Raw genomic sequence first — 16,108 nt, 5'->3', positions numbered from 1 at the left:
CAACTTATGAGAAATATGTTCACAATATGCACAGACTTGAAAGACTATCTTCTTTAGGGGGAGCAAATGCTTAAAGAACAATCCTGAAGATTGGACCCTGAAGGTCTATTATCATAATTTGCCCCTTTTTCGCTAAGTTTTGCCCCACTGGGTTTTTCTTAGCATAGACTCAGAAGATTGTCATCATCAGGGGGAGCGGATTTTTAACGCAATCCCGAAGATTGTACCTTGAAGGACTATAGTTGTACTCTTTTTTCCTTTTGCTAAGTTTTGTCCCACAGGGTTTTCTTAGCTAAAGGTTTTTAATGAGGCAACTAATGCAACACAAGTTTGGATCCCGAAGATCTATAGTTGTACACTTTTTCCCTTTACTAAGTTTTGTCCCACAGGGTTTTCTTAGTTAAAGGTTTTTAATGAGGCAACTAATGTAACAAGAATCTACTAATGTCGTGTACTCTTTTCCTCGACTAGTTTTTATCCCACTGGGTTTTTCTAGCGAGGTTTTTAACGAGGCATTGACATCATGTAGTAATGTCCAAGGGGGAGTGTTGTAAATATAAATACAATGAATGTGGACATTACTAGAAGAAGACTCTTCACCTACTTGTGACTTTTAGTATTCTCTTCCACATCTATATAATGTAATCCATGGAAGACAAAATGATCGAGGGGAAATGAAGATGAATAAAATGAGATGATTACTTTCTCCCTATCTCTTTTCTTGTTTATTTACTTTTACATTTCATGTTCGATTCTTACTTTTGATATGTGATGTATGTAGATATAACAACAAGATTACAACATTATCTATATTTTTCTCAATACTGTAAACGCTTTTATAGGTAACATGAGTGTATTTGTTTATAGAAATATGAAATGGGTAATAGTAACATGGAAGTGTTTTGTAGCAGAAAAAGCAATATATCAAGACCAAGAATTTTCTCGAAAAATCAAACCATAGGTGTAGTTACTATTACAAATATAAAAATCCGTCACTTTTTTTTATAAGAAAAGAAAAGAGAAAAACATTTGCATAGTTTCACTCATCAAATAATAAGTCATAAAATTAGACAAAGAGCCACTTTGAAATATTTTCACAAATTGCGGCAACCTTCACTTCCCACAAATTTCCCCAAATAATATGCACCTCTCCATTTCTAAATTTAAAAAACCTTTTTACTCTCTTTCTTTTACCCACTTAAAACCAAATATCCTCAACATTCCACAAATTGCCTCCCATATCCCACTCCTCAAAGTCCAGTAACCCCCGGTCAGAGTAACCTGCCAAACTCCGGTACTCCGCCTCATGAATCTGGTCACCCCCAGTACTCGCGCCGCCCACAACATTAAAACCCTCAACAGGAAAACAGTCTGACGTAAGCGGTGACGAGGACCGAGTAACGACAGAGTCCGAGCTGGAGCAGCCCGGGCTCTGCTCGTGCTGCCCGTTAACGGGTTCGGGTACGGTTGAGTTTGTCTGGATCCGCTCGAGGAGCCGGGGAATCCAAAGGTGGTACATCACGTCTTTGAATTGTTTGCTGTTGACGTCACATTTGAGTTGCTTCGCGTGTTTTTGCACTCTGGTCCTCCAGTAGTTTTTTATTTCGTTGTCGGTCCTACCCGGTAAGTGTTGTGCAATTTTGGACCACCTACATTTTTGCATGTTAAAGGCGCATTAAATTGTGATGAGCGTAGATTCTAGATTCGAAATTATGGATGATTTAGTTGCATATTGGATGCCTTGTAGTATAGCGCTATGGATTTATTGTGCTTGTGCAGTTTGATTTTAGCGGAAAGACCTCCTCTGAGGAGAATTCATTTGATTTTTTTACCGTCATAAAAAGAGAAAATTACATTTTGCTAAATGGAGCGCATGAGGTAAAAGAGTTTAAAAAAAAAATCCACTCAGAGGATTAAAAATTAAAAATCCAATTAAGAACAGCAAGTTCCAAAATGTGATGCTACATGAGTTCTAAGGATTTGGTCCAAAAGACAACTAATGTAACATTCTTATAACCCACTACCTTATGTTAATTGCAACTTAATAAATTAATACGAAGTAGCTAGTGGCTTCAACTGTCTAGCTTGGATTAGTTTATGACCAATTCATATGTCAAGTTTGTTCTATGAACAATTATGATTTAATCCAAATGTCATTAATTAATTAACACAATATGCGTGAGATAACATTAAGCTAGCTAGCTTAATTACAGTTGCTTACCTATTTCCAAATCGCGAATGAAGCTCGAGAATGAGCAGTTGTTCTTCGAGGGTGATGTTGCCTCGTCGGACATCTGGGCGGAGGTAGTTCAGCCATCGGAGTCGGCAACTTTTGCCCGTTCGATTTAGTCCTGTGGTTTTATCTCAAAGTGTGAGATTAAATAGCTTTAATACAGTTCTACATGCATGATATGATATTTAGAAAAAAAAAATTTCCGATATATCGCTTTTTATTTTAATATTTAAGAAATTTTATTCATGATTTCGCATGGGTTAACATGAACTGATCTTTTCGAGTGACTGCACTACAATAAAAGTTATATGGGTTCACATACGCTTATTTTATGACGCATATAAAAAGTTTCATTTTATTTGCAAATGATTAAATAATAGTGACACAAATAAAAAGGTGTAGCAAATCTCTCGTATTTGTGTCATCAGATATATAATTAAGTATAATTGAAAAAAGGTACGTAATAGTCCGACATAGATTGTGAGATGGTCTATTAATAGACTTAAATAACAAATCTTAGATTTTAATTATGATGATGATTAAACATTTATAACAATATATAAGCTAAAAAAAACTCTATAGTTAAGTGTTTTTTGTAAGAATAATCATAGGTTGGGTGGCTTTCTGGGAAGTTATAGTTTTGAATGATGATATTGTTTATATGTTTATGTTTTAGACTCAATTATGTGTCAACATATATGTGTCACAAGTTTGTGACACATGTATGTGTCACCACTCACGACACATATATGTCTCATGAGTTTTGTGACACATTCTCACATGTGTAGAAAGACGCTCCACGTATGCTCTAACCACACTTTTGATATGTGTCGATTAGAGACCAAAAATGTATCATAACTTATAACGTATGCTCTAACCACGTACGTTTCGTGCTTGCGTGCAATTACAAGTGCAAATTAAGCTAGAGAACTTACGGAGAGAATAAATTAACCACGATTTATAAAGTTTTGTATAACAAACTTTCTTTCATGATTCATGGTATGTGCATGGATGCCTCAGCTCAGAAGTCAATATTAATAATTAATATTTCTAACCTCTCATAATTTATTTTTCTTTCATGGGTTCTGATTCTTACCTGAAGAACGAGCAAGGGAATTCCATCGACCCTCGCCGTGATTTTCTATGTAATTGATGAGTGTTATATCTTCCTCTATCGTCCACGGCCCTCTCCTAAGCTCCGTCTCCTCTCCAATCTTAATATCTGCTGTTGAAGTGCTGCATACAATTCCCTTATTGATCTCCATTAGAGAGACAGAGAGAGAGAGAGAGAGAGAGAGAGAGAGAGAGAGAGAGGTGTCTTGCTTTAATCGTGATGGATAAGTATATGATAATTTAGATAGTTGGTGTGGTGCCTTTATAGATGGCGAGTGATACAAGGAAGTGGTACTATTAGCCGCATTAATTAATTGTTAATTAGATTAATTATTAGGTTAAGCCACATAATTAGCTCTACACTAAAGCTGGGGACCAATTTGAGAAAAGGGCAACAATAAATTAAAGCCGCAGCGTACGAGCTGAGATTAATTAAAGCGTTTGAAATGTGGCCAACTCGTCATCTCAGCTTGCATATATTCTCTTTGTTTTATTCACATCGATCTTTCAATTATCGCATGTGGCTTTTGGCTAGGGTTTCGTGTTGGACTTTGGCCGTTGATTGGGTGCTACTCTTTAAGTCCAACGTTTTTCGGAAGACTCTTGGATGTGGATTACTACGTTTGGTTTGCCAACAAGATTAGAGCGTTTCAACGATTTCGCACCATTTTTAGAACTTACAAAAGGTCCACTTGGATTCTGCTTCTTAGGAGCATCTGGGTCCCTCTTAAGCTATAGCTGTCCCTTGTTTAATTTTCTAAAATTAACATAATTCCAGGTTCATGCATGCTATGTTGGATTTAATCTAATAAATCTATTTGTGGGCACATATGATTAATCAATGTGTATTGCTATCTTTCAGGATAACCCACTAAAGTGATCAATTAAGTTGGGTTAATGGGTATTTAAATATAATCATGGGGTTATATGTGCAGATACCAGGTTGTAATTGTAATTTATTGAGGGGCTAAATTACAAAAGTACAACATCTATAAATAAAGGGTTATGGTCCCTAACCTAGGGTTACATTCTCTAATTCTCTTCACCCCCATCTAAGAGAGAAATTCGGCTAAGGAGAAAACCCTAAGGTTAGAAGATCCAAAACCCAAAATTCAAGATCAATCTATGGATTCAGGTATAAGCTTCCGCTCTTTTGATTATTGTTAATCTCTTTGAATTAATCATGGCTATATGGTTTTAGATCTCAAGTTTTGATTTAGATCTAACAAGTGGTATCAGAGCCAGGTTGATTAATTCTTAGGAGGGGTTAGTCATCTAGAACTTAAAACTGGAACTGAGATAATTTGTGGGATAAAATTTTAAGGTGTTAGTTACATAGAACTAGGAAATAGGATATTTTTTTATAGTGTTAGTCAAGTAGAACTTTTGTAGAACTAGAACTGTATTATTTTTTTGGTGCGTTAGTCAAGTAGAATTCTACTAGAATTAGAATTGGGATAATTGGTCATAATTATCCCACAAATTATACTATCTATATATATAACCATAAGTTCTCCTCTCTCAAATTATCCCACACATTGGAAAGAATACAATTGGAAAAAAAAGTGAAACGCCGCCTCCCTCCCTCTTGGTTAGTTTCTCCGCCTAGAAAATTTCTCTGCCATTAAGTCAATCATCCGTTTATTTTTTTTGTCTTTACTTTGTTTTTGTGATGATTAGATCTTTTATTATTATCTTCAAGATGTATTACTTTATTGATAGCTTTTTGACGTTAAATTACTTTATTATTATTTGTTTGATCTAAGTTTTCTCTCCACAACAGTGGTTTAGGTTAAGAATATAGTGTTGGTGGGTTAGTGCTAAAGATATGCGGGCTATTTATGTTTTTTTATAAGTTAGAAAGCAACTTTACGATCACATTGATGATTAGATGTTGAATGGTTAATGGTGATATCTATTATTATTAAACCGGCTTAGTAAATTGATTGAGATATTTATAATTCATCTGTTGATCATCTGTTTAGCGGCCATGGATGATTCCTGTGTACATTTTATTTATTTGCTGATTTGGTTTCAGCGATCATGATGAGATTGGTCCAAAGGGTTAATGGCTGAAAACTGCTTATTTTTCTTTCTTTATGATGTTATGAGATTTGAACTTTGACATTTATGATCCTCCGCTAGAAGCTCCACGAAATGTTGCTGATGCAGACGATGACTCCGATAAAGAAGACGAGTTATAGACTCAACGAGCAGCTGTAGGAGCTTGGAGAAATTCTATGGCACATGCCATGTGGGATGATAGAAACCATGTGAGATGATGAAAGTCGAGTCACTCTAGGGATTTAGATTTTTATTTATTTGTAAATTATTTTATTAATTAAGATGAATAGTGATGCTTTATTGCATTATATTTTATAGTTATTACTAGAATTTTCTTATCAATATTATATTATTTTTAATATACAATTATTAATAATAGTAATTTATACCCACCATTACCCCTACCAAATTATCCTACCAAATTATGCAACTTCATAATATTATCCATCATTATCCCACTAAATTATCCTACCAAATTATCTCACTTTAAGAATTACCCATCATTGTTCCACTAAATTATCCCAGTGTTAAAATATTATCACACTTTACCAATTATCCCAGTTCTACTTAAAAAGTTCTAGGTGACTAACCCCCCCTTAGGGATTTAAGTTTTATTGGGTTTTTTGATCTTAAATCTCTGGTTAAAGATTCAATTTTGTTCTCGGATGAACAGTAATGTTCGGTGAACAGTAGCGAAATTTTTTTTTCCGGATGAACAATAAAGTATCTTTTTCGGATGAACAGTAACTGAAAAAATCGTCGGTAAACAGTAAATTTTTGGAATTTTTTGGATTTTCCTTTGATTTTATCTTCAATTTTCCTTGGATCTGGATCAAGAAATTTTTTCCGATTCTGGATCTGGTTTTGAAAATAAAAATCGAGGAATTTTTTGGGTTTGGCGGTGGCGGTTTCAGTTTGAAACCCTAAGGGTTCATGGCGAAAATTAAGGAGGTGGTTACCTCAAACGAACCTTTTGGGTTTGTCGGCGGCGGTTTCAGTTTGAAACCCTAAGGGTTCATGGCGAAAATTAAGGAGGTGGTTACCTCAAACGAACCTCGCGTTCGTTCAATTTTAACCGAGCTTCGCGCTCAACGAACCTCGCGTTCGTTCTAAGGTGAACCTCGCGTTCAACTCAGGTGAGCGTCAAGCTCAATTTTAACGAACCTCGCGTTCGTTCTAAGGTGAACCTTGCGTTCAACTCAGGTGAGCGTCAAGCTCAATTTTTAACGAACCTCGCGTTCGTACTTCAGACGAACCTCGCGTTCGTACTTCAGACGAACCTCGCGTTCGTACTTCAGACGAACCTCGCGTTCGTACTTCAGACGAACCTCGCGTTCGTACTTCAGACGAACCTCGCGTTCGTACTTCAGACGAACCTCGCGTTCGTACTTCAGACGAACCTCGCGTTCGTACTTCAGACGAACCTCGCGTTCGTACTTCAGACGAACCTCGCGTTCGTACTTCAGACGAACTTCGCGTTCGTACTTCAGACGAACCTCGCGTTCATTTTTAAACGAACCTCGCGTTCGTTCCCAAGTTGAACCTCGCGTTCTTTTATCAAACGAACCTCGCGTTCGTTTATTCTCAAATGAACCTCGCGTTCGTGCTTAAGTGAGTCTCGTACTCAATACAGTCGAACCTCGCGTTCGAAGTTAAGGGAACTTCATGTTCATTATGATTAAGCCTCGGCTTTTCATGGGTCCACTTTGGTATACTTAATTTATTCAATTAAGTTATGGGCCCTAATTAAGCTGTGAGACCCCAATTAAGTTTTTGGAAATTCAGTTGATTTAAATTTTTTAATTTAAATCTAATTCGGTTTTTAATCAATTATTTAATTCAAATATTATGACACTAAGGTATTAAGGTTGTCTCTCACTCCAATTGATTAATTGAAACAAGAAGTTGCCAAAGTAACCTCTCTTGTGTAGATTGTTCATGAGGAATGTGAGATGTTTGTGTGTATGCTTTCGTGTAAATATTTAATCGGCCCAAAGGAAGGTTAATATTTATTTAGACTGTATACACATCTGCGATGATAAGCGTGTGACAATTATAAGGTTTACATGTGAATAATGAATCGATCCAAAGATAGTTTCATTATTTGACATGAGTTATTGTCAATGTTTGATCATTGCAACAAGGTATCACTTACAAGTTAATATTACTGTCCAAAGACTTGATATTAATGTTGTGCCGGTATCTTGGATGGGGATTGTCATTATTTGAATTTTATTGATTATGGTTATTGATGTGAGCATTCTTTTGTTTTATTTCAGCTAATGCATCTGCTGCAACAATTTCTGCTAACATCAACTCAATTCCCATGCTAAATGGGACAAACTTCAAGGTTTGGAAAGAGAACATATTAATTGTTCTTGGCTGCATGGATCTTGACTATGCATTAAGAACTGAACAACCCCAACCTCTCAATGCGGATAGCACTCCTGATGCAAAGAAGGAGCATGAGAAGTGGGAGCGTTCAAATCGCATGAGTCTTATGATCATTAAGCGCGGCGTTCCGGAAGCCTTCAGGGGCATAGAATCCGAAGGGATTACTAAGGCTAAAGATTTCCTTGCCGAAATTGAGAAGCGTTTTGCGAAAAACGATAAGGTAGAAACAAGCACGCTTTTAGCTCGCTTGATTTCAATGAAGTATAAGGGCAAAGGAAATATCAGGGAGTACATTATGGAAATGTCTCATATTGCTTCAAAGCTTAAGGCACTTAAACTCGATCTTTGTGACGAGTTATTAGTGCATCTGGTTTTGTTGTCTCTTCCTGCACAGTTTAATCAATTTAAGGTCAGTTATAACTGTCAAAAGGAGAAATGGACTCTAAATGAGCTCATTTCATACTGTGTGCAAGAAGAAGACAGGTTGAAGCAAGATAAGACAGAAAGTGCTCATTTGGCCTATGCCTCTAAGGATAAGGGCAAGAAAAGGAAGAATGATAAGGAAGCTGCTAAGGGTCCAGTTGAGAAGAAACAACATAAGGATAATCAGGGTTGTTTCTTCTGTAAGAAGCCTGGACATGTAAAGAAGGACTGTACAAAATATCACGCCTGGCGTGATAATAAGGGTACGTTCCTTGCTTTGGTCTGTTTTGAGGTTAATTTAGCTTCAGTACCTAGAAACACTTGGTGGTTAGACTCTGATGCTACTATTCACATAAGTGTTTCTATGCAGGGCTGTCTGAGCTACCGAAAGCCAAGTGATGTTGAAAGACACATCTTTGTGGGCGACGGACAATCGGTAGATGTGGAAGCAATTGGGCACTTTAGGTTGTTGTTAGGAACTGGTTATTATTTGGATTTAAAAGATACTTTTGTAGTACCGTCTTTTAGACGGAATTTGGTTTCTGTTTCTGTATTGGACAAATCAGGTTATTCTTGTTCATTTGGAAACAGTCAATTCAGTTTATCTTTTAATTCAAATGTTGTGGGAACCGGTTACTTGAGTATTTATGACAACCTATATTTGCTTGATACAATTGCTTCTTATAATGAATCCTTGCATGTGGAATCACGTGGTACTAAGCGTAAATTAAATAAGGAAAATTCGGCGACATTATGGCATAAGCGCTTAGGTCATATCTCAAAAGGTAGAGTTGAGCGTCTTGTGTCTGATGGCATTTTGGATTCCCTTGATTTTTCGGACTTCGACGTATGTGTTGAATGTATCAAGGGAAAACAGACCAAAGTGAAGAGATTAGGTGCCAACAGATCTTCGGATGTCTTAGAATTGATACATACGGATATTTGTGGGCCATTCCCTACGGAATCCTGGAATGGTCAACAATATTTTATATCATTCATAGACGATTACTCACGTTATGGGCACCTATATCTTATTCATGAAAAATCTGAGTCTCTGGACATGTTCAAAGCCTATAAAGCTGAAGTTGAGAATCAATAATCATGGCACTTGTTGCTCATTATGATCTTGAGTTACATCAGATGGATGTTAAGACTGCATTTCTCAATGGAGACATTGATGAGATGATTTATATGGTGCAACCAGAAAACTTTGTGTCAGGAGACCCAAAGAATATGGTTTGCAAATTAAGGAAATCCATCTATGGACTCAAGCAAGCTCCTCGTCAATGGTATCATAAGTTTCAACAAATAGTTATCTCGTTCGGTTTTGAGATGAACATTGTTGATGACTGTGTATATCACAAGTTCAGTGGGAGTAAGTATATTTTTCTGGTTCTGTATGTGGATGACATCTTGCTTGCCACTAATGATATAGGCATGTTGCACGAAACCAAGAGATTTCTATCAAAGAATTTTGAGATGAAAGATCTTGGGGACGCCTCTTTTATATTAGGGATCCAGATACATCGAGATCGCTCTCGGGGTATTCTTGGATTATCACAAAAGAGCTATATCGATAAGGTACTTAAAAGGTTTGGCATGCAAGATTGCAGACCAGGTGACACCCCTGTTGCTAAAGGAGACAAGTTTAGTCTCAATCAGTGCCCTAAAGGTAACCTTGAAATTCAGGAAATGCAGAAGATTCCTTATGCTTCGGCTGTAGGAAGTCTAATGTATGCTCAGGTATGTACGCGTCCGGATATTGCGTACATTGTTGGGATGTTAGGCAGATACTTAAGCAACCCTGGTATGGATCATTGGATAGCAGTCAAAAGGGTTATGAGGTATCTTCAGAAAACAAAAGATTACATGCTCACATACAGAAAATCAGAGAAATTAGAGGTCATTGGGTATTCGGACTCTGATTTTGCTGGATGCCAAGATAGCAGGAAGTCTACATCAGGCTACATTTATATGTTAGCAGGAGGAGCTATATCATGGAAAAGTGTCAAACAAACACTAGTAGCTTCCTCCACTATGGCAGCAGAATTTGTAGCTTGCTATGAGGCATCCAATCAGGGAATATGGCTGCGAAATTTTGTCACGGGACTGCGCATTTTGGAAAATGTTGAAAGACCACTAAGGTTATATTGTAACAATAAATCTGCAGTAATGTATTCCAATAACAACAGGAGCTTAACTAAGTCAAAACATATTGACATTAAGTTCCTGGTTGTGAAAGAAAGGGTACAGAGTGGACAGATATCCATAGAGCACATTGGGACAAACTCCATGATAGCTGATCCTCTTACTAAGGGACTGCCACCTAAGGTCTTTCATGAGCATACTGCTCATATGGGTGTGGTATTATTTGAGGATATTATGTTTTAGTGGGAGTTTGTATTTGTGGTGCTTTATGTTTGGTTGTATTGTCTGATCAGAATAAAGTATTCAGTTAAGACACTCTGTTACATTATGTTTGGTTTTGACCTCACTAAGGAGGACCAGTTGAAAATAGACATGTACTGATCACATTGCATGTAATTTTCATGCTGCACATCCATGATTGATCTATGTCGTTTGATTGTATTGGTATATGTGACCATTGATGGGTCGAGTCACGATAAATGTGACGAAGGCCGCTTTGATCCTATATTGATATAGTCAATGGACGAGATTGTTCGAAAATACCCTTTCAGTGATAGCATTTTTTGAGCTCATAAGGTTATACACAATTTAAGGAATCATATGGTGCCCAAGTGGGAGATTGTTGGATTTAATCTAATAAATCTATTTGTGGGCACATATGATTAATCAATGTGTATTGCTATCTTTCAGGATAACCCACTAAAGTGATCAATTAAATTGGGTTAATGGGTATTTAAATATAATCATGGGGTTATATGTGCAGATACTAGGTTATAATTGTAATTTATTAATGGGCTAAATTACAAAAGTACAACATCTATAAATAAGGGGTTATGGTCCCTAACCTAGGGTTACATTCTCTAATTCTCTTCACCCCCATCTAAGAGAGAAATTCGGCTAAGGAGAAAACCCTAAGGTTAGAAGATCCAAAACCCAAAATTCAAGATCAATCTATGGATTCAGGTATAAGCTTCCCCTCTTTTGATTATTGTTAATCTCTTTGAATTAATCATGGCTATATGGTTTTAGATCTCAAGTTTTGATTTAGATCTAACATGCTACCCTAATGTAAAATTTATTACAATAGGATATAATAAATCAAATGGTATTTAGTATAGTAAGTAGGCCAGATTGGCGAAGAAGATATACATACCTGTGCAAACTTAGTCATAAATCAGTGAAAGACATAACGGAGAAAAGAGAAGACAACCACAAAAACACAAGGAATTAATGAGGTTTGATAACGAACGTGATTATGTACGTAAGTCCTTGGGTTACAACCAATTGGTCATTATTCCACTAAGGGCCTGTTCGTTTGTTTTCTAAAAACCAAGAAATGGAAATGGAAATGGTGAAAATCTCAAAACTCACCATTTCCTCCATTTCCATCCCTAAAACTCACCTACAACATCCAATAAAATATTATTTCCATCCAACAACTCATCCACATCATCTAATAAAATATGATTTTCATCTAACCACTCATCCATCATATCTAATAAAATATTATTTTCATCTAACAACTCATGCATCACATCTAATAAAATATTATTTTCATCCAAACATCACTCAACTCATCTCTTCTCATCATTTCAAATCACTCACATCATCCAATAAAATATTATAACAATTCACCTCATCTTATTAACATTTCATTTCTTCATTTTCATCCCAAAAAGTTATGAAAACACTTTTCTTAATCTTTCTTCACATCACCCAATAATACAATGACAACTCATCTCATCTCATTTCATTTTTTATTTTTAAGAATGAACCGAACAAAAGAAAACAAGAAACTACAGGAAATATGTTTCTAATAATTCATTTCCTTATTTTTTTTCGCCAACCGAACACTCCAAAACTAGTTTTCTTAAAAAATCACAAACATCATCCAATAATAAGGTGACAACTAACATCATTTTAATTTCATTTCTTTGATTTCCTTCTTTTTTAGCCAACCAAACACTCCAAAAACAATTATTCATTTTAATAGTTTTCCATTTCTTTGATTTCCCTCTTTTTTTTAGGCAAACGAACAGGCCCTAATATCCAACAAAATATTATAACAAATTCTCAAACCATTAACTCATCTCTCTTACCTCTATATTTTTCTCTGTTAAAATTTTCTTTTTGGGGGATAAATAACAAATAGGCCATTGAAGTTACATATTTATAGCATAGGATTTCTTTCCATGAGGTTGAAAAAAATAATAATAAAATACTCTCACCACAAAAATCACAAATTAAAATTTACCTCTAAGGGTGCTGCCACTAAACCCCCACTTGCTAATCGACCAGCAAAATTGTCTTTTAGCTGTTGTGCACTTCTATAGTGAAAGTACCAGTGGGATGAATAGGGTAATTGTTAATCTAATCTGATTTTAATATCAAAATTAAACTTATTAACTAATATATCTTAATAATGAAATATGTAAGGATATACAATGAGCAATAAGCGATATAAACAATGAGACAATGACAAGTGCGCCAATGCCAAACACAAACAAACAATATGATCACGGATCGGTCAATCCTCGACCTACGTCACCGCTCCTCACCTCGAAAAGATTCTCTACTATCAACATAAAAAGCTACACAAATCGGTTTTTAAAGTTCACCAAAAACTTTTACAGCTCACACGTTTGTCAATACCACAAGACACTCCTCTAAGTGTTGGCCAACTCATGCCACCTTCCTCAAGTACTTGAAATTACTACCTCTCCATAGGCTATTGCAACCAAGCCACTTCTCTTGGAATTTACCCCGTTCTTCTCTTAACCACTTCTCTAAGTATCCTTGTGTATTATAACGTGTTCTCTCAATAATAAGGCACAGATAAATTTGTTTGTTCTCTGTGAACGTGGGAGAACGTGGGGAAGGGGGGACCTACCCACGTGCGTGCTGCCCATCCTTTCCCTTCCCACGTCAAGTTCGTGGGCACTCGTGTGAGCAATTCCGCCCACGTCGGGATCGTGCGCGAGGTGCTTCGTGAGCACGAGCGTGAGATTTTCGCGCCGGATTTTCTGGAGCAGCCCGGTGTTTCTCTTGCCTATAAATAGAGAGGAAGAGAGAAGAGGTTTGTGTGGGTTATGTGGAGTTTTTTTGAGAGAAAAGAAAGTGTGAGTTGAGAGAGAACTTGTAATAGTTTGGTATTCTCCTCATAGTTAAAACATCTCTCGTGGACGTAGGAAAGTTTTCCGAACCACGTAAATCTCGTGTCTGTATTGTTTTACTGTGAGTTTGTCATTGCTTGTAGGTTCCCTCGACATTTCAGTCTTAGAACTGATCAGAGCCCCTTATTCATATTGGCGGTGGTTGAGCTACTGATCTGAGGTGGTGGTTGATTATTATGTGGTGTACACAAGATATTTGTTGAAATTCTTAAGAGAAGTAGTTTTATTAATACAAGCGGAGAATGGCGTCTACAAGTAAAATAATTAAAGTTGGAAAATACGAGATTAAAAATTTTAATAGGAAGAATGATTTTTCCTATTGGAAAATGCAGATAAAAAATTCGTTGATTTCGTAAAAGTTGTATAAAGCTTTGGCGGGAAAAGAGAAGAAGCACAAGGACATGTCTGATAAGGATTGGGAGGAGCTGGATCTGGAAGCACGAGCGTCGATTATCCTTTGCCTTGAAAGGGATGTAGCTTTCTTGATGGACGAGAAGGAAATGGCTGTGGACGTGTGGTTAAAGTTAGAGAGCACTTTCATGACGAAGAGTCTAACGAACCGGATCTATTTAAAATCCAAATTATATACTTGCAAGATGGAGGAGGGTTCATCAATCCAGGAATACATCAACAAGTTCGATAGGATCTTATCGGATTTGAAAGACATTGATGTGATAATAGAAGACGAGGATCATGCACTTCTACTACTTCTATCTCTGTCGAAGTCTTATGGGTGACAGCTTATGAGAAGTCTTAGAACTGATGCTTGTCGGTGACCGTTTATCGATGGATGAGACTAGAACGGCACTTCTAGCAGATGATCTTCGAAAAATTGCAACTAGTAATATGGCCACTGGTGGTAACAAAGAACAAGCGTAGGGATTCTTCGCCAAAGGAAGGGGCAATGAGCGAGGAAAAGGTAATGGAGGAAAGTCTAGATCAAAATCAAGACCTTTTGCGAAAAGACCGTGTTTCAAATGCAGTGAGCTAGGGCATTTTAAAGTCAATTGTCCTAATAAGAGAGTAGGTGGAAAGAAGAATAACAAAAAGACGGAAAGACGAGAAGGCAAGGAAGAGGCGAGCTACGCTTCAGAGGAAGGGAGCGATAAGGAATGCATGTCGTCACGGGTGGTGAGGATACCTCCGGGAAGTGGATACTGGATTTTGGTTGCTCTTACCACATGTGTCTAAATAGAAAGTGGTTTACTACCTACAGAAGCATTGATGGTGGAACCGTATTGATGGGGAACAACCATGCTTGTAAAACAGTGAGGCTAGGCGATATCAAGATCAAGATGTATGATGGAGTGGTTCGAACCTTGGCGGATGTAAGGCACGTTCCCGACTTACGGAAGAATCTTATCTCAATTGGTGCTTTAGACTCTGGGGGTTACAAGATTGTAACAGAGAACGGAGTGAAGAGGGTTGTTCGGGGTTCCTTAGTAGGGATGAAGGGCATTCGTCACGACAACCTATATACTCTCTCGGGTATGACGGTGACAGGAGATGCAGCAGTTGGAACTGATGGAAGTGGTGGAGACCCATGTGATCACACACGGTTATGACATAGGCGGCTTGGGCACATGTCAGAGAAGGGTCTAGATCTGCTTGGTAAAGAGGGTTTGTTAAAGAATCTGAAAAAACCTTGCATGGATTTTTACGAGGATTGTGTGTATGGAAAGGTGCACATGGTCCAGTTTCTGAGGAGCAAGCACAAGAGCAGAGGGATACTAGATTATGTACACACGGATGTTTGGGGTCCGGCTTCGATAACTTCAAAGGGTGGTTCCAGATATTTTGTCTCATTCATAGATGACCATTCGAGATATGCTTGGATTTATTTTCTAAAGCATAAGAATGAGGTATTTGAGACATTCAAGAACCGGAAGGCGATGGTTGAGAACAAGATAAGAAAAAAATTGAAGACATTAAGATCTGACAACGGTACAGAGTATACAGATGGTGCCTTCAAGGAGTTCTGTGATCAGGAGGGAATTGCCAGACACTGGACAGTTAGATCTACACCACAGCAAAATGGGGTCACGAAGAGACTGAACCGAACACTGCGGGAGAAAGCAGTGAGTATGCGATCTTATGTTAGTTTGGGCAAAGAATGGTGGGCAGAGTCGATTGCTACAACTTGCTATATAGTAAATCGATCTTCACATTCGACATTAGACGGTGATACACCCTATCGGGTGTGGTCAGGAGAGCATGCAGATTATGAGAGGCTCCGAATTTTTGGATGTACCGTCTACTATCACGTTAACAAAGGAAAGCTTGACGCGAGGGCCAAGAAGGTAATTTTCTTGGAGTATGCAAAAGGCGTAAAAGGCTACCGTCTTTGGTGTACAGAAGATTCAAAGTTCGTGATCAGCAGAGATGTTACCTTTAATGAGAAGTCCATGATTGCTAGGGTGCCCAAGGATGATGGTGTTGAGACTGTTGGGAATTCTAAGTCTTAGGTTATTGATATAGAACCTAAAGACCAACCAGGTTCTAGTCATATTCAAGTAGGAAATTAGGTAGATGATGAGCTTGAGCAGGAGGAGGTTCAGCA

At 37.4% G+C, this 16,108-nt stretch overlaps 1 protein-coding gene across 1 annotated transcript; it reads right to left on the bottom strand.

The window, feature by feature from the left end:
* On the bottom strand, window positions 981-3,558 carry LOC109820125 (transcription factor MYB78-like). Its single transcript, XM_020386210.1, has 3 exons — window positions 3,330-3,558; window positions 2,222-2,351; window positions 981-1,649 (listed from the first exon to the last, which is right to left on the bottom strand). Exons 1-3 carry the CDS (start codon window positions 3,496-3,498, stop codon window positions 1,199-1,201), a joined length of 750 nt encoding a protein of 249 aa, XP_020241799.1. The 5' UTR covers window positions 3,499-3,558; the 3' UTR covers window positions 981-1,198.

Source organism: Asparagus officinalis, chromosome 8 (assembly GCF_001876935.1).
Source record: "Asparagus officinalis chromosome 8, Aspof.V1, whole genome shotgun sequence".
NCBI classification, from domain to species: domain Eukaryota; kingdom Viridiplantae; phylum Streptophyta; class Magnoliopsida; order Asparagales; family Asparagaceae; genus Asparagus; species Asparagus officinalis.
This window is presented reverse-complemented; position numbering and strand designations above follow the sequence as displayed.

What these genes read in the sequence shown, in the direction of transcription:
- LOC109820125 (XM_020386210.1), bottom strand. Translation starts at nt 3,498, where the DNA reads ATGGAGATCAATAAGGGAATTGTATGCAGCACTTCAACAGCAGATATT. An exon ending in TTCCCTTGCTCGTTCTTCAG is followed by an intron (nt 2,352 to 3,329) that starts GTAAGAATCAGA and finishes ATAAAACCACAG; the next exon opens with GACTAAATCGAACGGGCAAA. An exon ending in CATTCGCGATTTGGAAATAG is followed by an intron (nt 1,650 to 2,221) that starts GTAAGCAACTGT and finishes GCAAAAATGTAG; the next exon opens with GTGGTCCAAAATTGCACAAC.